The sequence below is a fragment of the Hypanus sabinus genome, unplaced genomic scaffold (assembly GCF_030144855.1).
Source record: "Hypanus sabinus isolate sHypSab1 unplaced genomic scaffold, sHypSab1.hap1 scaffold_597, whole genome shotgun sequence".
NCBI classification, from domain to species: domain Eukaryota; kingdom Metazoa; phylum Chordata; class Chondrichthyes; order Myliobatiformes; family Dasyatidae; genus Hypanus; species Hypanus sabinus.
Window position 1 is genome coordinate 184,359 of NW_026781453.1, and position 22,169 is coordinate 206,527.

The 22,169-nt window shown below is 51.8% G+C and overlaps 1 protein-coding gene across 1 annotated transcript in view; it reads left to right on the forward strand.

The window, feature by feature from the left end:
• The window catches only part of LOC132389546 (NACHT, LRR and PYD domains-containing protein 3-like), a 35,263-nt gene extending 31,345 nt beyond the window's left edge, over positions 1-3,918 (forward strand). Inside the window, exons 4-7 of the mRNA XM_059962017.1 lie at positions 973-1,059; positions 1,215-1,385; positions 1,541-1,708; positions 1,873-3,918. Of these exons, the coding sequence (XP_059818000.1) occupies positions 973-1,059; positions 1,215-1,385; positions 1,541-1,708; positions 1,873-1,960 (514 nt within the window). The 3' untranslated portion in view covers positions 1,961-3,918. The remainder of the gene's footprint in view (positions 1-972; positions 1,060-1,214; positions 1,386-1,540; positions 1,709-1,872) is intronic.
• Positions 3,919-22,169: the final 18,251 nt, after the last annotated feature.

The following is a 22,169-nucleotide window of genomic DNA, read 5'->3' on the forward strand; positions in this document are numbered from 1 at the left end:
CTCCCCTCCCCCGTCCCCCTTCCCCCCTGTGGGATCTCCCCTCCCCCGTCCCCCTTCCTCCTGTGGTGTCTCCCCTCCCCCGTCCCCCTTTCTCCTGTGGGATCCCCCTCCCCCGTCCCCCTTCCTCCTGTGGGATCCCCCTCCCCCGTCCACCTTCCTCCTGTGGGATCCCCCTCCCCCGTCCCCCTTCCTCCTGTTGGATCCCTCTCCCCCGTCCCCCTGTGGGATCCCTCTCCCCCGTCCCCCTGTGGGATCCCCTTCCCCCGTCCCCCTTCCCCTGTGGGATCCCCCTCCCCCGTCCCCCTTCCTACTGTTGGATCCCTCTCCCCCTTCCTCCTGTTGGATCCCTCTCCCCCGTCCCCCTGTGGGATCCCTCTCCCCCGTCCCCCTTCCCCCTGTGGGATCCCTCTCCCCCGTCCCCATTCCCCCTGTGGGATCTGCCTCCGCTGTCCCCCTTCCTCCTGTGGGATCCCCCTCCCCCATCCCCCTTCCTCCTGTAGGATTTCTCTTCCTCATCCCCCTTCCTCCTGTGGGATTTCTCTTCCTCATTCCCTCCTCTACTGGGATCTTTCTTCCACATCCGCTTCCTTCTGTGTCTTTCCATCCTTTACCTTAGGTGATGTCTCTTCCTCCATCTCCCATCGACATTTCCCGATTCTCAAATCTTCCTCACTGTTTGACTTCTCCCCTTCACACCTGCCCTTTCCGACTGTCTCACATCAGGAACACTTTTCTATCCATTAGGGAATGAGAGAGAATATGTGGAGTTTACAGGGTCACACCGACAGACGAAATTACTGACATTCGGTGAATTCATTGGAGCTGGGCAGTGAGGGACATTGACAGTGATGGGATCTACGATCAGTGAATTACTGAAGGGTTTAATGTTTCCTGAAATATCCGGGTGAGAGAAATGCCCTCAGACGGACGATTTTAATCACAATGTTCATCAATTTGTCTGTTTGTGTTTAGACTGAACAATAATGAACTGGGGGATTCAGGAGTGAAACTGGTGTCTGCGGCTCTGAGGAACCCGGAGTGTAAAATACAGAGACTGGGGTAAGTACCAGACTGTGGGAGATTGTGTTTACAGTCACTGGGTGTCTGACACTGAACATTAATGTGATCAGTAATTGTGTTACTGATAAACACCGGGGATTTGTACCGTCTTCTGTCTCTCTCTGTCCTTCACCCTCACTCTCTCTCATCTCCAGGCTGGGGGATGTCGGTCTCACAGATTCTGGTGCCGAGGATCTCGTCTCCGCTCTCAGTACAAACCCATCACTGACGGATCTGGACCTGAGTGATAATAAACTGGGGGATTCAGGAGTGAAACTGGTGTCTGCGGCTCTGAGGAACCCGGAGTGTAAAATACAGACACTGGAGTAAGTACCAGACTGTGGGAGATTGTGTTTACAGTCACTGGGTGTCTGACACTGAACATTAATGTGATCAGTAATTGTGTTACTGATAAACACTGGGGATTTGTACCGTCTCCTGTCTCTCTGTGTCCTTCACCCTCACTCTCTCTCATCTCCAGGCTGTACGATGTCGGTCTCACAGATTCTGGTGCCGAGGATCTCGTCTCCACTCTCAGTACAAACACTTCAGTGACGGGGCTGGACCTGGGATACAACTCTCTGACAGACCGATCTGTCCCCGCTCTCCGCCGCCTCATACTGACCCTCCCGAGTCTGGAGCTGATCCGGTGAGTGTTTGTGTTAATGTTCAATGTGATAAAATATCAGCAGATCCGCGGGTTTTCTGGTGATATTTGTCTGTGTGTGTTGTTGAAACATTAACCCCGGTCCCCTGTTACTGACACTGTTGTGTGATCTGTTTATTCCATCTTTATTCTCCCATCTGTTTCAGGCTGGGGTGGAATCGGTTCAGTGAGACCGGGAGGAAGGAACTGAGATCTCTACAGGAACCCAGACCCGAACTGAGAGTGGATCTGTGAACATCTGAATGTGGTGAATCGGTTCAGTGAGACCGGGGGAAGGAACTGAGATCTCTACAGGAACCCAGACCCGAACTGAGAGTGGATCTGTGAACATCTGAATGTGGTGAATCGGTTCAGTGAGACCGGGGAGAAGGAACTGAGATCTCTACAGGAACCCAGACCCGGACTGAGAGTGGATCTGTGAACATCTGAATGTGGTGAATCGGTTCAGTGAGACCGGGATGAAGGAACTGAGATCTCTACAGGAACCCAGACCCGGACTGATGGTGGATCTGTGAACATCTGAATGTGGGGAATCGGTTCAGTGAGACCGGGATGAAGGAACTGAGATCTCTACAGGGACCCAGACCCGGACTGATGGTGGATCTGTGAACATCTGAATGTGGGGAATCGGTTCAGTGAGACCGGGATGAAGGAACTGAGATCTCTACAGGAACCCAGACCCGAACTGAGAGTGTATATGTGAACATCTGAATGTGGTGAATCGGTTCAGTGAGACCGGGGGGAAGGAACTGAGATCTCTACAGGAACCCAGACCCGGACTGATGGTGGATCTGAACATCTGAATGTGGAGAATCGGTTCAGTGAGACCGGGATGAAGGAACTGAGATCTCTACAGGAACCCAGACCCGGACTGAGAGTGGATCTGTGAACATCTGAATGTGGTGAATCGGTTCAGTGAGACCGGGATGAAGGAACTGAGATCTCTACAGGAACCCAGACCCGGACTGATGGTGGATCTGTGAACATCTGAATGTGGTGAATCGGTTCAGTGAGACCGGGATGAAGGAACTGAGATCTCTACAGGAACCCAGACCCGGATTGAGAGTGGATCTGTGAACATCTGAATGTGGGGAATCGGTTCAGTGAGACCGGGATGAAGGAACTGAGATCTCTACAGGAACCCAGACCCGGACTGATGGTGGATCTGTGAACATCTGAATGTGGTGAATCGGTTCAGTGAGACCGGGGGGAAGGAACTGAGATCTCTACAGGAACCCAGACCCGGACTGAGAGTGGATCTGTGAACATCTGAATGTGGGGAATCGGTTCAGTGAGACCGGGGGGAAGGAACTGAGATCTCTACAGGAACCCAGACCCGGACTGAGAGTGGATCTGTGAACATCTGAATGTGGTGAATCGGTTCAGTGAGACTGGGGAGGAAGGAACTGAGATCTCTACAAGAACCCAGACCCGGACTGATGGTGGATCTGTGAACATTTAGCCTTTAACCTTTATCTTACCTGGAACCCAGACCCGGACTGATGGTGGATCTGAATGTGTGAACATCCCCGCCCGCGGGGTGGGGACATTTGGCCGACTCCCCGCCCTCCCCTTTAACTCCCGCCCTTACCTTTAACGGCCGCGCGCCGGGGCTGATTCCCAACGGTTTTAACGGAACCGGCTCGGGCCTCGCGCTGTGTGCGTCGCTCGCAGCGGTCCCGCAGTGACGTGTTTCCGCCTGTTGTCCGGCGGGGCAGCTTCCGCCGGAAGTGCGTGTTGGAGACTCCCCACGTGGCACCCCGGGGAATTACCCGGACAGGAAGAGCCCGGGGTCCGGGGCTCAGTCTGGGACACCGGTGTCCCGGGTTGGGGGGGATGGTCCCGGGAGAGAATCCTTTTGCCCCCTTTGCTGAGGACGGAGCATTCGGCAGCCTGGCCGATATAATGATGTTAAATGGACAAATCCATCGGCAGTGACCCTGGATCTGCAGCGATCCCGGACACGGCCCTGAAATGTGATTTTATAATCAGTTTTATAATTTTATAATCAGTTCCCCGATGCAGAGTGACGGTGAGCAACGGGACTGGTTATTATTCAACCGGTCACCCCTTGTCGCCGGTCAGTTAATTGTGTGTGACTGTCAGCAGAATATTTATTACCGCACGTTAGCAGCTCACACATTGTTTCATTGATATATCTCATAAAAAATCAATAAACCACTGTATCTTCCTGTCTTGTGTCGGACTCGAGTTTTATTTGAGGTTTCTGTTGCCCTCCACACCCTGTGCACTGCAACAGTGGGTCGGAGCTCCTCACACTGACACAGTAGCGTCTCAGCTCCAGGCTGAGGGAGGTTGGACAAGCATCTCCACCAAAGCCCATTTCTGGCAAATTGACCCCCGCCTGTCCCCCGGTGTCAGACACAGAGTGAATCTCCCTCCACACCGTCCCATCACACACACCCGGTGTCAGACACAGAGTGAATCTCCCTCCACACCGTCCCATCACACACACCCGGTGTCAGAACAGAGTGAACCTCCCTCCACACCGTCCCATCACACACTCCCGGGGTCAGACACAGAGTGAATCTCCCTCCACACCGTCCCATCACACACTCCCGGCGTCAGACACAGAGTGAATCTCCCTCCGCACCGTCCCATCACACACTCCCGGGGTCAGACACAGAGTGAATCTCCCTCCACACCATCCCATCACACACACCCGGGGTCAGACACAGAGTGAATCTCCCTCCACACCGTCCCATCACACACTCCCGGGGTCGGACACAGAGTGAATCTCCCTCCACACCGTCCCATCACACACTCCCGGGGTCAGACACAGAGTGAATCTCCCTCCACACAGTCCCATCACACACTCCCGGGGTCAGACACAGAGTGAATCTCCCTCCACACTGTCCCATCACACTCTCCCGGGGTCAGATACAGAGTGGAGCTGTTCTGATTGCGCTGGGAGAAATCGGGGAAAAACTACTTTATGAAGGTCTTGATTTGCTTGGAAATTGGTTTCCAACGTCCCTTGAACTTCTACGTGAGCGGCTGGTTTAGAGTGGAAGCTTCGTTTGGAGTTTTTCTGCCAGTTTGGACCGGGTTCGTTGACGGCTTCGAACTGCGTAGCACTCTGCTGTGGCGGCTGGCAACTCGCCGTGAAGCAGTTTCGCTCCCAAAACCAGAGGCAAACGACGTTATTTGTCCCCACTGACATCGGGGCGACCTCCTTCCATCTCTATCGTCAGGATTCTCGTTCGGTGTTGGAGCCGAACCGTCGTTTGGGACGTCTCGACCTCTCACGGCCTGGAAGTTTCTACAGGACTAACGGAGCCTTTCCTGGCGTTGGAATTTCTGGCATTGGGCCAGCAAGGTACCGTCGAGTACAAACTTTTCCCGCCAGTTACTCAACTCACTCCGAGACTTTATAACCAGCACCACCGTATCATTCTCGGTTCGGACACACAAGTAACATGCCGGACCAGTCTACAGGGAGTCGCAGGCCTGCGGGGAGTTATGCAAAGGCGGCTGCCTCTCCGGCCTCGGACAACGCCCTGTTTCGGGCGGTGAAAGTTGAACGCGGGGTGCAATGTATTTTGCGAACTGGAACTGCCCTGGAAAAGTGCGCGGAGGCTGTGGAGGACTTGTTGGGGAGAGATGGTGTTTTGGCCCCTGAGAAAGAGTTCATGAAGGCGGTGTTTTACCTGAGGAATGATGAGTTGGTGCATCGGGCCCTCAGTAGGGGGATCACGGTGGAGAACATCTTTTCACAGATGGAGCTTGTGACAGCTCCCACACAACGCATCGTCCTCGGTCACAAAAACCTTTCATCCCCAACGAGGACCTGCTTCCCGCACTAACACGCTTGGGGCAAGTACGATCAGAAATAACTGCCATCAGGCACAAACTCAGGAGACGCTCCCTCCGGACCGTAATCTCTTTCCGGCGACAGGTATTCATGAAACTGGAACGGGAGGATGAAGTTGAGGGCCGGTTCACTGTCCGGCACGGGGGGGTAGATTATCAGGTGTATTGGAGCTCTGAGCGCCCACGGTGCCTTGCGTGCGGGGAGGTGGGGCACTTTCAGAGGGACTGTCCAAGCACCCGAAAACCCAAGGAGTCCACTTCGGGAACTAGTGCCCCAGCTACCTCTGCCCCGATCCCATTCTTGTTCCTACACCTGATCCGGCCCCTGCTCCTGCCCCTGACCCTGTCTCTAAACCTGTCCCTGTTCCTACGTCTGTTCCAGTCTCTGGTCCTATCCTTGACCCTGTCTCTACTCCTGTCCCTGTTCCTACATCTGTTCCAGTCTCTGGTCCTATCCCTGACCCTGTCTCTACTCCTGTCCCTGTTCCTACCTCTGTTCCAGTCTCTGCTCCTACCCCTGTGGTTCAGGCGAGTGTTCCTGAGGCTACGTGCGGGGAGGTTCGGGTGAGGGACGGGGTGGAGTCTGTGCGGGGAAGGAAAGTTATGAAGAAATCCAAACACATGAAGAAGTCAGTCCCCGAGACCGCAGAGCTCACGCCCATTTGCCCTGAAGTGGAGAGGGAGGCTCGGGGTGATGGAAGCGGAGAGTAACGCTCCATCGGTGAATCCCGCACCTGTGTGCTCCTCCGGCTTGAAGAGGAGAAGGGAATGTTCCCCCAAGAGGACAGATAATGTAGATGCGGGGGAGTCCCAGAAAGGGGTGGGAATCCGGGTGGTTATATCTAACCCTGAATCCCCAGATGTGGCCACCTGTCCTGGGGTGGGTGATGTGGTTGTGCAGGAAGCTAGTGCTGGGTCTGTTTGCACAACTAAAACAGACCTGGAGCCCTCCACCCAGGACTTAGCAGTAAGAGCCTCCCTGGAGGGAAATGTATCAAATAGTACAAGCGGAGAGGAGACCAGGCTCTCTCACAGTCAGCATTAGGCTGCCGGTGAATCCATTGGGCCAGAGCTGCTGGGGTCCCCTTCATGCCTGTCTCCTGGGGAGGGTGATGTAACCTGCATGCCGACCCCATCAACTAATGGCCTGCAGGGAGTCCCAGGGGATTTTCCCTCCATCGTCGCAACTGTGGATAAGACTGATACGACGGTGGAGCGGGAAGGTATGAGGGAGGTACCCGTTGTGCAGTGTGGGTTACAGGGGCAGCCACATTATACACCACCTGAGGGTCTGTCTGCAGTGAGGGGTTGGAAGGGGATTCATTTGATAGCGAGACAATGGACATCCTCACCCCTCCAGGGAAATCCCCATTGATACCTGTGGAGGAGATCAGAGAGTTTATTCACTCCTCCGTTGGTGCAAAGCATCGGCCTAAACTAGCCTCGCTTCGCTGGCCTAGCATGCCGAGGCTGGTGAAGTCCCTGAGGGTTATCCTCAGACGGAAGGGGAAGGGGAACAGGAATTCTGTGCCAGGGAATGACAGGCGGCAGCTGAAATCCTTCCTGGATGACCTGGTGCGGGACATCAGGATGAAAAGCAGCCTCGCTCCTTCGGGAGATGGTGGGTCACAGGGTAGCGATGGTAGCAGTCGGGCCCGGAAAGCGAAGGATATTCTCGGTTTTCATCGGGACAGTGCGGCTGAGGGCGCCATCGCTCTCAGTGGGAAGGGGACTGGTGCTGAGGCCTAGTGTGCTCCCGACATGAAGCTTACCATAGCTAGTCTCAATGTAAACGGCAGCAGGGGCTCTCTCCGCAGGTATAACAATCTCTCAGTCCTCAGGGACGGGAGATACGCGGTGAGTTTCCTGCAGGAAACCCATACCACCCTGGGGGACGAGTCAGCTTGGCTCTTGGAGTGGCAGGGCGGGGTCTACATGAGACACCTTAGCTCCAACGCTAGCGGGGCGGCGACCCTGTTGGCCCCAACCTTTCGGCCAGAAATGGTAGGAGCCCAAGATGTTGTGTCCGGCCGTCTGCTCCACCTGGCTGTGCGCCTCGATGGTGTACCGCTGCATTTTATCAATGTGTATGCTCCGAGGCGCGGGGTGATGCAGACGCGCCTATTCTGTCAGCTGTCCACCTTGCTGAGTTCCATCGATCCGGGGGACTGCGTCGTCCTCGGGGGAGACTTCAACTGTACCCTCGAGGTGGAGGACCGCTCGGGCCTCCAACGCAACCCAGCATCGGCGAAAAAGTAAAAGGAGCTAGTCGGCTCCTTTGATTTGGTGGACAGCTGGCGGAATCTTCACCCTGACTCTAGCGCCTTCTCCAGAAGATCGAGAGAGGGGGGTTCCCGGATAGACCGCCTGTATATCTCTCGGGCTTATGGCTCCCGTGTGTCGGCGTCCTCCATGCGGCCGGTGTCGTGCTCGGATCATCACCTTGTGTGGATGGAATTTACTCCTCTGCACCCTCGGGTGGGATCCGGGTATTGGCACTTTAACAACCGGCTGCTGGAGGACAGCCGATTCCGGGATTCATTCCGAGCGTTCTGGGCCGCCTGGAGAGAGAGACGGAGTGAGTTTGGCTCCCTACGGCTGTGGTGGGATGTGGGCAAGGCCCACATCCGGATTTTATGTCGGGAGTACACTAGAGGGTCGACAAAGAGGCGGGGCTCTCAGATTGAGCGGCTCGAGAGAGTGTTGCTTGACCTAGAGTCCCGTCTTGGTTCGACCAGTGGAGACCATCAAACGTGGCAGGAATACCAGGAGAAGAAGGACGCACTAAAGAATCTGCAGCTTCAGCAGTCCCGAGGAGCGTATGTGAGGTCGCGGGTCCAAATGCTGCAAGATTTGGACCGCGGTTCATCCTTCTTCTACTCGTTGGAGAAGTGGCGGGGAGTTCAAAAGCAGCTGGTGGAGCTATTGGCTGCTGATGGCTCCTCCATCACGGATCCTGACGAAATTATCGAAGAAGTCCGCACCTTCCATCGGTCCTTATTCTCACCGGATCCGTCAAATGCGGGGGCGTGCAGTGAGGTCTGGGAAGATTTGCCGAAGGTCAGCCCTGATGACGCAGCGCGTCTGGACGCTTCCCTGACTGGGGAGTAGCTGCCTACTGCCCTTCGGCAACTCCGGAGGAGTAAATCCCCTGGCTTAGATGGTCTGAGTGTAGAGTTTTATCAGGCTTTTTGGGATGTCCTGGGGGTCGATTACAGCCTTGTTCTAGGGGAGAGCCTAGCCACCGGGGAAATACCCCTGTAGCCCCCTGGGTCGCCTCAGGCTCGCTCAGCTCATTCTCGTCTAGGGGAAGCAGCCTTCGGCCCCGCCAAACTTGGTAATCAGCTGGTGTGGATGCTGTGTGATGTCCCCGCCTCGCCCAAAAACAGACAGTACACCATAAGCGATTACATGAGTACAATTTATAAAGGTTACTATAACTAAGTGATTAATAACGATACAGTATATATGAAGGAAAAAAATAAAGAAAAGGCGCCAAACTTATCAAAGTCCAAACCCCTTCGTGCACAACGGTTGGAGCTCATTTACTGAAGTCTTCTGGCCACCATTCGATCCCCTCCGAACTCCTCGACTCGCAGCTCAGGACCCTCTGAACTCCTCGACTCGCAGCTCAGGACCCTCCGAGTGGTCAACCAAGCACATCTAGCTTCATCCCCCCTCCTCGGGGTACCTCCTGGCCTCGGACCCCCGCTTGGGGTCCGTTCCTCGCCCAGTTTACAGCATCGTGTCCTCTCTCTCTCAACCCCTCGCGCCGATCTGCCCAAAAGCCCGTCAACAATCGCTTACAGACTCAGAAGAAAGAACAACATTAATCCCCATTTGGTTTACAAAGGAATACAATTCTCGTTATCAGTAAATTTTAACCCAAACAAGCTTCCAGCACTCTCTCGCAACAAAGAAGCATTCCTGCTTTTAACAAAACAAAGAAGCCCTTTTGATTACATACACAGTAACAAAGAAAAAAGAAGAAACCCCCTTTACACTCACCCCCCACCAAATAAAAGTCATGTCCTCATGACTATTAAATAACTCGCCACCTTTCCTGCCAACACACCGTAACCCAAGCACAAACAGTGACATCTCCTCCCCACACAGTAAACCTCACGCCCTGTTCCTCAGGCGCTACATAGGCCAACTATCTGGGAGTTCCCTAACCCTTCTGAGACCTCCGTAGCCCCTCACCTAAACCCTTCAGGCTCGGACACAACTGGGGATACCTTGGGCCCACTGCCAACTCCTCTCTCAACCTCTCACTCATGCCCCACACTGCACACAGCTAACCCTCCCCGCTACACGTGATTCAGTGGGAGAAGGGCCAATGGTCTCTTCCTCAATCGAGGGAAAGTCAGCAAAAGGCAGCATGTACCACACATCCAGCACATCATCCATCGAATCTGTATTCTTCCTCATTTCTGTGATCGGTAGTTGCTGTTTGTTCTTCTCCAAACGGAAACACGTGGCCTGCACTGCTCCTGCAGTCTCTTCAGCCTCCTGCAACTCTCGCCACAGGCTCAGCAGTTCTGACTCACGCATCCCGGCTATCTCAATCGGGGACGCAGTGACTCCAACAGCTTCTTCCACCCCGACCGGAAAAGTAGCAGTTAAAGATTGGTCAGCCTCCAGTTCAGTATTCACTGCACTTCTCTCCAGTTGTTCCTTCCTCATGACTTCTTCCAGATCAACTTTCAGGTTTTGCACTTCATTTGAACTGTCGATGGTCATCTTCAGGTTCCCTTCAAGCTTCCGCTTCCCTCTTCCGAGATTTGTCAGTAATTTCTTCACCTCCGCAAACTCCCCTCTCCAGATTCTCAGTTTGCTGTTGCCCTCAGTCAGACAACTCTCTTCGTTCTCTCCAACTTGTAAGTCTTCCAAATGGTTCCAGATCACTCTCTCCAGTCTCTCCGTCTTCATTTCAAACCTGATTCCGTAGAGACAGTCACTCACGAGTTGCGACCTTCGCCAGCCCTGGCACGTGTCCAGAAAACACTTTAACTCTGTAGTTCTCAGCCGCTCCTGCAACGACCTCACTTCATATTCTCCTGAGGCAGATCCAAATACCAAGAGATCATCCACATACGCCAAAACTCCAAACGCCTCCACGTCCCCCATGGTCTACCACATGCCCCTCGGGAACGTTGCAAGGGCTCCGGATATGCCCTGTGGCATCTGTTCGGACCGTAACACTCTTAGGGAAGTTATAACGGCCGTCTTCTCCTTGTCGGCCCCACTCATCGGGATCTGGCAACATCCACCCCTCAGATCCAGCACCTTAAACCACATCGCACCACTCAGACAGGCCATCGCCCCTTCGGCCCTCAGGGCCGTATTTTGGTCACTGACAATGCGCCTCTTCAGCGCAATATAATCCACACACACGCTGCCTACATCTTCCACGGCTTCAGGGGCCAATCGCCGCAATCTCTCTCTCTCTCCGAGGTGTCTTCAGCTGTCAAATCCCCTCCGTCGTGGTATTTCGCAGCGTCCACTTAGAGGGTCTCACCATCAGATACTTCCCCCAGGCCGTACCACCACCGGCTCTTGTTTGAATTCGGTATCGGCCCAATGCTGCTACACACGTCCGCACAAGCAGCTCGAAACTCTGGGTGTATCGACAATGCCTCCTCCGGGCAGGCCCCCAAGCGCACCAGCAGGATATTGGTTCTCTCTAGAACAGAAACACTGCCCGTCTCAACAGTGTCCGGACACATCAGCATTAACGATTCATGAACCTCAGTCTCCTCCACATTTGCCTCTAAGAGCTCCATTTTCACTGACCAACAACCGTCGTCTGGATAATCACCGGCTCTGGTACCCCGAATCTCCAGTGTCCTCAATGTCGTCAAGGGTAAATGCTTCCAATAACGGTTAGGAAACCCACAAAGGCACACCAGCTCTTCGCTGCAGACACAATTTAAAGAGGGTGATCACACAGCCTCCACAGAAATCAATCCGGACGAGCACCTCACAATGTAACCCCCGGGGTCGCCTGAGGCTCGCTCAGCTCGTTCCCGTCTAGGGGGAGCAGCCTCCGGCCCCGCCAAACTGGGTAATCAGCTGGTGTGGATGCTGTGTGATGTCCCCGCCTCGCCCAAAAACAGACAGTACACCATAAGCGATTAAATGAGTACAATTTATAAAGGTTACTATAACTAATTGATTAATAACGATACAGTATATATGAAAAAAAAAGAAAAGGCGCCAAACTTATCAAAGCCCAAACCCCTTCGTGCACAACGGTTGGAGCTCAATTACTGAAGTCTTCTGGCCACCATTCGATCCCCTCCGAACTCCTCGACTCGCAGCTCAGGACCCTCCGAACTCCTCGACTCTCCAAACAGCTCAGGACCCTCCGAACTCCTCGACTCGCAGCTAAGGACCCTCCGAACTCCTCGACTCGCAGCTCAGGACCCTCCGAACTCCTCGACTCGCAGCTCAGGACCCTCCGAACTCCTCGACTCTCCAAACAGCTCAGGACCCTCCGAACTCCTCGACTCGCAGCTCAGGACCCTCCGAACTCCTCGACTCGCAGCTCAGGACCCTCCGAACTCCTCGACTCGCAGCTCAGGATCCTCCGATCTCCTCGACTCGCAGCTCAGGATCCTCCGAACTCCTCGACTCGCAGCTCAGGACCCTCCGAACTCCTCGACTCGCAGCTCAGGACCCTCCGAACTCCTCGACTCGCAGCTCAGGACCCTCCGAACTCCTCGACTCGCAGCTCAGGACCCTCCAAAGTGGTCAACCAAGCACATGTAGCTTCATCTCTTCTCCTCGGGGTACCTCCTGGCCTCGGGCCCCCGCTTGGGGTCCGTTCCTCGTCCAGCTTACAGCATCGCTTCCTCTCTCTCTCACCCCCCCCCCCCGCTCCGATCTCCCAAAGCCCGCCAACAATAGTTTACAGTCTCAGAAGAAAGAACAACATTAACCCCAATTGGTTTACAAAGGAATACAATTCTCGTTATCAGTAAATTTTAACCCAAACATGCTTCCAGGACGCTCTCGCAACAAAGAAGCATTCCTGCGTTCAACAAAACAAAGAAGCCATTGTGATTGCAAACACAGTAACGAAGAAAAAAGAAGAAAACCCCCTTTACAACATGATGAAGTTGTCCTTTGCGGGGCACCAGCGATTCGCTCTTCCCTTCCTCCACCATTGATGTTGATCTCAGTCCAATCGGTTCTGTGTCCTGAAAATCCTCCTTCACTCCATCTTACCGTCCCCTTAACATTGGCAGAGTCCCCCTTGTCCTTACCTGCAAACCCACTAGACATCGGTGGCAGACTGTTCTGGTTAGAGTAATGAGCAGTGCTGGGATAATGAGGCCAGCTCCTTTGGCAATGGGAATTCCGGGCATGGCCAGGTAACATGAGTAGACTTGTCCAAGTGTAGTCAGCCTGGATCAAGCCAGTTCCCTGTGCGCTGTAGGGATTGTGTCAGTCTCCCAGCCTCCCGACCGGCCATAACTGCACATGCTGTGTGGAGCTGCAGCTCCCAGTGGACCGCATTAGGGATCTGCGGTTGCTGCTCGATGACCTTGGTCTGGTCAGGGAGAGCGAGGAGGTGACTCCCGAACGGCCATAACTGCACATGCTGTGTGGAGCTGCAGCTCCCAATGGACCGCGTTAGGGATCTGCGGTTGCTGCTCGATGACCTTGGTCTGGTAAGGGAGAGCGAGGAGGTGACTCCCGAACGGCCATAACTGCACATGCTGTGTGGAGCTGCAGCTCCCAATGGACCGCGTTAAGGATCTGCGGTTGCAGCTCGATGACCTTGGTCTGGTAAGGGAGAGCGAGGAGGTGATAGAAAGGAGTTAGAGGCAGTTGGTCACAGCGGCGCCACGGGAGACAGGCAATTGTGTAACAGAAGAGGGAAGGGGAAGAGTCAGGTACTAGAGAGTTCCCTGAACATTAAGTACTCCTGTTAGAGTACAGGTGCGGGGGGGCTGACAGTCTACCTGGGGGAAGCAAGTCTACCTGGCGCAGAGTCCGGCCCTGTGGCTAAGAAGGGTAGGGAAAGGAAGAGAAAGGCGGTAGTGAGAGGGGACTCTGTAGTCGGGAGTTCAGACAGGCGATTCTGTGGACGCAGGAAAGAAGGTCGGATGGCATTTGCCTCCCAGGTGCCCGGATCCGGGATGTTTCTGATTGTGTCCACGATATCCTGCAGTGGGAGGGAGAGCAGCCGGAGGTCGTGGTACATATTGGTCCCAAAAGGAGAAGAGGTCCTGAAAACAGACTCCAGGGAATTAGGAAGGAAGTTGAGAAGCAGGGCCGCAAAGGTAGTATTCTCGGCATTACTGCCTGTGCCACGTGATAGTATAGGAATGGAATGAGGTGAAGGTTAAATGCGTGGCTGAGGGATTGGAGCAGAGGGCAGTGATTTCTGGATCATTAAGTCTTATTTTGGGGCAGGTGTAACCTGTACAAAAAGGATGGATTGCACTTGAATCCCAGGGGGGACCAGTATCCTATTTTGGAGATTTGCTAATGCTACTGGGGAGAGTTTAAACTGGATTTGTTGGGGGGGGGGGTGGGAACTGCGAAAGAGGCGGTTGGCTCGCAAATAGAGGAAGCTTGGAGACAATGTGTGAGAAAGGATAGGCAGGTGATAGAGAAGGGACACGCTCAGACCGACGGTTTGAGATGTGTCTGATTTAACGTAAGGAGTATTGTGAATGAAGCGGTTGAGCTTCGGGCCTGGATCAGACCTTTGATCTATGATGTAGTGGCCATGACAGAGACTTGGATGGCTCGGTGACAGGAAATTGCAGGGTTTTAAATGTTTCAGAAAGGGCAGGGAGAGAGGCAAAAGAGGTGGGGCGTGGCACTTTGATCAGAGATAGTGTTAAGCTTGCAGAAAAGGTGGACGTCATGGAGTGATTGTCTACGGAGACTGTGGGTGGACGTTAGGAACAGGAAGGGGTCAATAATTGTATTCGGTGTTTTATCTATAGGCCGCCCAGTAGTAACATTGATATCGAGGAGCAGGTAGGGAAACAGATCGTGGCAGGTTATAAAAATAACAGTTGTCATGGTGGGAGATTTTAATTTCACAAATATAAATTGGCATCTCCCTAGAGCAAGTGTTTTAGATGCGGTGGAGTTTGTTCGGTGTGGAGTTCTCCGTCGGTACGTTCCGATGAGACAGGGAAGTTATGGTAGGGTTTGGGAGCGAGGAAAGTTTGCCTGTCGACCTCTGTTTTGAGACTGGCGATGAAGATCTGCCGCAGAACACTTATCTGAAGTATGTGTCCGAGATGCGAAGGGAGCTGAAAAGGGCTGATGAATTAGCTGAGGTCTCGGCTCCCAGGCAGAATCAAAGAAATAACAGGAGGTATGATCAAAAAGTTAGGTTCTCCTCACGCATGCATGCAGACTGAGTACTCATAAATATCAGGGGCGACCTGGGAAGCATAAGTTGTTTGGCCGCTGGGAGTTGCGCCCAATGTAATGGAGACCGGGGTGTCAAACGTACCAGTGTTATGCACGATACCAGAGCATGGGAATGGATTCTGAAACGGAACATCTGGGGCAAGAGTTGCCTCAACTGGACCCTACACTTAGTAAGAGGACTCTGCGGCAACGTGGAGAGATTGAAGGACTCAGAGGATGAGGAAAAGGGGTTGTGGTATCTGCTGCATTTCGCCAACTCCACAAAATGTGAGGAGGAGATTCCTAACCTTTCCCACACTGAGGCAGGTGACCTGGTCGGGGGTGGAGGTTGTGGCATTAGCAGTGCTCAGACAGGCTTGCAGCTGGACCAGGAAGGGGGTGTGGGCTCCACAGTAACTGGGATGAAACTGAGCAGGGGGATCCGGTTTGCAGGAAGGCACGAGTGATAGACTGGGGGAAGCCTCGTCATTACAACAGAGGTATCCCTAGGAGTGTATGAAACTGAAGGAATAGTTGATGGAACAAAGGGGTCTCAAAGAATCAGGAGACTCCCAGGTAGGCTTGCCTATGCAGCACCAGGGGAACTGAGTGCTACGAATATCCCACGAGGGAGATATGTCACCACCCTTTACGAGTGGACTGGAGTTGTTGACATCAGGAAATTCTACTGAAAACGGTTTTATTATTCTGAGATGACAAGTTGACAAGATGACAAGTCATGAGGACATGACTATTTTGGTGGGGGGAGATTGTAATGCCCCGGTTCTTACTTTTACTGTTATGCTGTATGTCTTTCATATTGGCTGTTCTGTAAAAGCAGCTTGCTTTCAGCTTGTTTGGCTTGTGGTTGAACATAAGAGATGAGGGGACATGTGCGCCATCCGATTCGGAAGGTTGAGTTAAGGAGATGATTCTCTGGTGAGGGACACTAAGGTTGGGCTTGGGTTTTGTTCTGCGGGGGATGGGGAGAGAAGACGCTGCAGAGAACCGGTCGAAGCATAGGATCCGGTGGGAGAGCCGCTTGTTCGAGATGGGTTACGAGCGACGTGCGGAAGGTGGTGTGAGCTTTCAGCTTGACCGAGGACCCAGCGCGTGAGTGACAGAGAAGTTCCAGATGAGCTCCAACTTGTGCACATTTGAATGTTTAATTTGGATTGGGCAGTTTCCGTTTGTTACTCTTTACTAACCTTCCAGTTAAGTCGAGATTCATAAGCATAATTCCTTTAATCGTATGCAGCGTGCAGTCTGTTATATGTAACCGGATAGAAAATTACACAGCATCCACACAACCCGGGGTCTGGGGTGGGTTCGAGCCGTCTCAATCTCACCGGTTCGGCGGGAATTGAGTGTGCTCTCCTTAGACTTACGCAGCCAAGGAAACGGTGGTGTTTCACCCGTATATCAGTGCATGTGGACAGACACATGAAGATCAGAACTTAACCGGAACAGGGAATTAAAGTGGCAGGAACTGAAACGTCGACGATAAGCAGGAGCGGTTCCTCACCCGCCTGTCGTTTGTCCAAACCACAGGCGGCGTGTCTTTAAACGTTCCACCGAGTACACAGAAATAACAGATGTACCACTCCATTACTGTTTCCTCTGGATGGAGTGACAAAAACTGTGTGAACATGGAGCATAGATATTTACAGCACATTACAGACCCTTCGGCCCACAGCAGAGAGACCTACTCTAGAGACTGCCAAGAACTTTGCCAGCGCTCAGCCCGCTATTTTACTCAGCTCCATGTTCCTGGATCACAGTGGACGGGCCTCATCCAGCACCAGGACTTAATGGTGGCGAGGGCCGAATCGTTCAGAAAATCAGGTAGAAATGTTCCCTTCAAAATGCTGAAAGCCGCGGAGTGGCAGAGAATATAAAAAGAGTTGTGAAGGTTGGTGGAATCTTGCTGACTAATAGAAATTGAAGAGCATGAAGACCAGGCCAATGACACCGTGCTGAATTCGGAAGGGGTGTGGGGAGCACATGCAGAGGAAATAATTGAGATGCAGAAAGGAATTTCTTTCCATTGGCAGAGGGACGGAACTTCAGAGAAACCCGCGTGGAGAAGATTCCAATATTGGAAAAGTACAGCGGAGACATGGAAACTGTGAGAATGGAATACAGCTTCAAATGAGGAGTATGACGGTGGGGAATGGATGTAGGAGGCGGGGCTGAGGAGAACCACAGAGTGAATACAAGGGACGGAAATGAACTGACTCATACTTCCAAACTGAAGACAGGATACAAAAGAAAGGACACAGAGAGAATTTTCCCCAGGTGAGGGGATAGGAAACGGGATGATTTGAAAGTGTGACGGGAAGAATACCCTTCAGCAAATGTCGAGTCCGTTTGCAACGTTTCAACCGAGGTTCCGCAGAGGCTCAGTCTTTGAAATACTTCATAATATTCATTTGTTTATATAAATCGATTTGGTTAGATGCGGAAACAGAAAAAAAAACTTCTTCGTGGGAAAATATTAGCCGTGACAATGTCTCATTAAGGAATCGCTTCTGCTTGTACTTCATATGTCCATCCGGATTTCCGCGAATTTTCCCAGTGTGATCCCTATTCCCCAGTTATTACCCAGGATACTATGCTCTATTTGCCCCGTTTCGTTCTCCTGGAATGCATCATTTACGTGTCCTTTATCACTTGGCTTGCAGAATTTCAGTGGGTGAGTTTTTGTCGGGAAGCGGATCTCGCCCAGCTTTTCACTGAGCCAATGCCCAAAAATGGAAGGAAAAGACAGGCCACTGAGCGGACGGGTGTTACTGCGGAATTCTCACCTCAGGCAGCTGAAGGATGGATGTCCGCGGTGGAGGGAGGCCCACGCGGGAATGACTGAAAGAGCGCTGAACTCTGGGATCATGGGACTGATCTGGACGGGACTTTGGAGTGATTTCCATACAAGTGCATAAATTATGAACCCAGCGTTCTCGATTAAGCTGTGCTGTTAGTCATGTAAACATCTGTCTTCAATTTATCCCCCAAACTCCTTTTACAGTTTGTGGCCCTTAAATGCATTTTTCTCCCTTCTTCACCGATTCCACATCGCTCCCATTATCACTTCATTTCTTGAATATTGAGATCAGTTCTCTTTATATCAGTGTGGGAATGTCATGGGGGAAAATTCCGGTTAACAAAATTGATGTATATACAGCCCGGATGGTAGTCCATCTAAGCGAATAATGAGTTAGTGTTACCTTGTGACAGGGCCGTCATGTCTCAGAAATATGACTGTGATGTTAAAGGAATAATCTCGGCGATTTAACGAAGCAGGAGGTAGAGGGAGTTTGGATGGGCTTCAGTAATGTTTCTCAGAAGGCTCCAATGGCAGATACAGAGACGCCAAGATGAGTTGGCAAACTAGTTACAATATTAGCGTGGTAAATGGATGCAAATGATAGTGTGCGTGTGTCTCTCTCTTCTCGGACGCCGGCAATAAGCGGCGGGTTTAGTTTTGCTGCTGGATCCTTCATTGTTTGCAAAACAGTATGTGAAACAAAATGTGACTTAATGCACTTCGTGAAATAAAATTCTGGGACCGTTGTAGGGTCGCTTTTCGTTGTAACCTTGCAATGCTGGGTCATACCTCTCCGAATGCAGTGGGACAAGTGGACAGTACAAGGGGTTTTTGTTATACTTGGATTGTCCAACAAGGCTTTGAGTGATGGTAAATCAAAATTCACCGGATTCTGGACTGTGGGGAAGGGAAAAAACTATAAGGAGAAGCTTGATTGATTGATATAGAAAATAAATTGAAGGGTTCTTTTAGAAGTTTACACAATTATGAGGAGGTGTATATTGTACGGATAGCCAACAACTTTGGCTTTTCCTACGTCATTAGCAGCTAAAACTACAGGCACATGCAGACACAGATCTGAATACATTCTTTTTTTCGCCCAGTGCAGCGTGGTTATGTCTCCAGCAGAGGTGCCGGATGCAGGTGATAAACAAATAATGGAAACGTGTCTGGATCGCCCTTGGTTAACGAAGGTAGCGAGGGATACCGGCTGTATTATGGCTCTGGGGATTAGCTTAGTTCTCCATCGTCGAGCTGGGGCAGAATCTGTGCAATATTCATCCCCCGCTACAATCTACAAGAAGGTGGCTCTGTCACAGCGTTGACCGCAGTGGCTCTCCACTGTCAGTGTAAAAGTCACTGCGATTGCTCCAAATGAGCCCTGAGTGTCAACGCAGCTGCGAAGCGGAAGGAGTGAATGAAATCCCGGATACCGGGATTGTTGAGGACGTCACGCTGTCAAGGGCGCTCCTGCACGGAAATGGAGTTGAGTGTTATTTTATTCCAATTCAATTTAATAGCGAGACCCATTATACTTAAACGCATAAAACCGAGATGAAAATCGCGACCCAATGACGGATCCCAAAGCGGAGAATTAGTTGTTGATGAACTTTTGACCTTTAGGAACATGTGCTGTGCTTTAACTGTGTTTATTAATCAATATTAAAAACCAAGTCCAAGGAGATTTTAACACCCGCCGCATTTCTTGTCTAAACTGAGCCTGGGTCGCTGTGTAAATGCAGGTGTTGGTGCAGGAGCTCAGGTACATGAGCATGCAGCCGGCTTCAGTGGCGACATAGGCGGCAGAGTCGGTGTAATCGCCGTGGTAATGCGCGGTTCCTGCGGGTCGGGTGGCCAGAAAGCTCACGGCGGCCGTCAGCCACAACAGAATGAAACTGCCGGACACACTGAAGAGTAAAATGATGGATTTCCGGCGACCTTCCATCTCCGGATCTTTCTGCGCCTGACTGCTGTGAACCCGCAGTCCGCGGCTCACCTCACTGTCAGGCAGTTAAACAGAGAAAAAGGTATTATAACCGTTAAAATACTCTGCCGAAAGGAGAATGTGACTCCCACAAGAGACTTCATGAACCATGAGCTCGGCTGACAGCCCCATTGAATACCGTTAACTACATACACAGGTTTATACTGAAATAGACACGGGACGCTCTGTAAATGCATCAGGAACGGCACGGTTATAATGCCGGCAACAGCTGTCCTCACTGTGCAATATTTCGCTCTAAGCTTCCGACAGCAGATCGGGACAAAGCGATCGCCGGTGAACAGGACAGTGAACCAGACCGAGGTTTGCAGGCTGGTCGACGTGAAGTACACGACGACCTTACAAGCGGATGTGTAGGTCAGGAAGGAGAATGGAAACTGGCACATGACGACATGATACCCGATTACACAGAACGTCATCACCAGGAGATCTGCCATTGCCATGGCAACCATGTAGTGGGATATACATTTGGAAAGGCCGCAATTCCCTCGGGAGCGGACCACCATTGTCAATAGGTTCGCTAGGGAAAGAATCACAAATCGTGAGTTACAAACAGGGAGAGGAGCAGTGTTTGCGAAGTCCAATGTGAAAATACTATTCCGACAGTGATCGGTAAAATTACTGGCGATATATGTTCCAAGCCAGAATATTTTAAAAATATTTCAATAGAGACTGGAAACTCCTCATTCAGTGAAGTAAAACGGTTTGCAGCCGAATTGAGCATTAGCTCCGGGTTAAGTTGCTGATGACATGCTCTCGGTTTCACCTTGGCGATGTAACCGAGAGGGGCAGAACCTCTGCTCATTCGCCATCACAACCCAGAAAAACTGAGATCACCGCCTTCTCCCATACCTCCCTTGCGCCCTACATCCCCTACCCGTGGGATCGTCATTTCAATGTCTCTTACACTCGAAACTCCTTTCAGGCACCAGCTGTCGGGAATGAGAGCCGGGACAGAGCTGAACCCGGCAGCTGCAGGAGGGCCGGCTGATGTGAACTCAACAGACTCCACTCAACGGAGCTGTCATGATTATTGAGCCAGTACTGCCCCGGACTAAGTGGGGTCGTGCTGCTCTCGGTCACCAGGCCCAGGGTGAAACTGATGCACTCGTTCCCTGCGTTTAGACAATGAATGAGCACGGGGCCCGTTGAGCAGAAATGGACTTCACTGACTCGTCCAGTGTCGCCTGTACACAAACTGACGGAAACTCAATAGTTTCAGAAATGTCGATCAGTAAATAAGCTCCTCCTCTGGGATATATATCTGCCCTCTTGATCGCATTCGTTATCATCTTGCAGGTGAATTATTTCAAATCCCCAGCTGGACATGCTTGTGATAGCTATATTTAATATAATTCCCAACTGGTACAGGTAAGACATCTTATCAAAGGTTTGATCGAAAAGCCTAAAGTGGCGGGGCGCGGGGGAGTGGGGGGAGGGGAGAGAGAGAGAGAGAGAAAGAGCAGAATTCATCTTGAAACTCCACTCTCAATTATGACAGACTGGAGGGTGCTGGTACAATCCACAATGATCCAACAATTCGTACTCTTCTTCAAAAATAAGTTATATCACAAGATTTATTTCAATCCGTAACTATGCGTGGTTGCCAATTTACTCCTGCCAGCGGGGAGGATTGGAGAGAGAGACAGAGAGAAAGAAAGGGAGTGCACAAACAGTAACAGCTATTGTCTTGCGAACCTTCCTTTACGATTTTGATCAGTCGATGCGTTGTTGTTGTGGCCATTCAAGTGAGACCCCTCCGTCCTTTAGCTGGACCGTTCTGTGGTGGACTCGTCACCCAGGCAAGGGTGGACACACACACAAGCCCCAACCGGCCTCGCTGTAAACACTGTGAGATAAAATTTACCTATCATTCGTCCGGTCTCCGATGTCCCACCCTGTCTCGTGGGTTTCTGATGCTCACTAGCGTGTCTCCTGGTGCGTCTGACGGGTGTCACCCCAGACCTCCCTTTTATCACCCACTCACGGGGTTTCAAGTGTCAATCAGTTTTGAATGACTTCGCCCATTAAACCAGCCCACTCCAGTTGTCCCCTGAGGGATTTCAATGAATTGCATAGTATCAAGTAAACAATCCTTCTCCAAAAGACAATAGCAGTAAATCAATGGCTCCTCTCCTCTTTTGTCAGTGGGAGACGTTCCACCTTGTGTAACTCCTATCTGTCTCTCTCTCTCTTTCTCTTTCATGAGCTGTTATCTTTCTTTTGTCTCTCTTACTTCCTTGTCAGCAACATCGAAATCGTAGCGATTTGCGATTCTCCAAAGGGGGCAACTCTGCACCCTTCTGCCCATCAGAGTTGTTCATCCTACGTTACAATATATGTCACAAATCTCCACTTAGTATTGATCTGAGGTAAAACCTGTATAGAAAACAGCG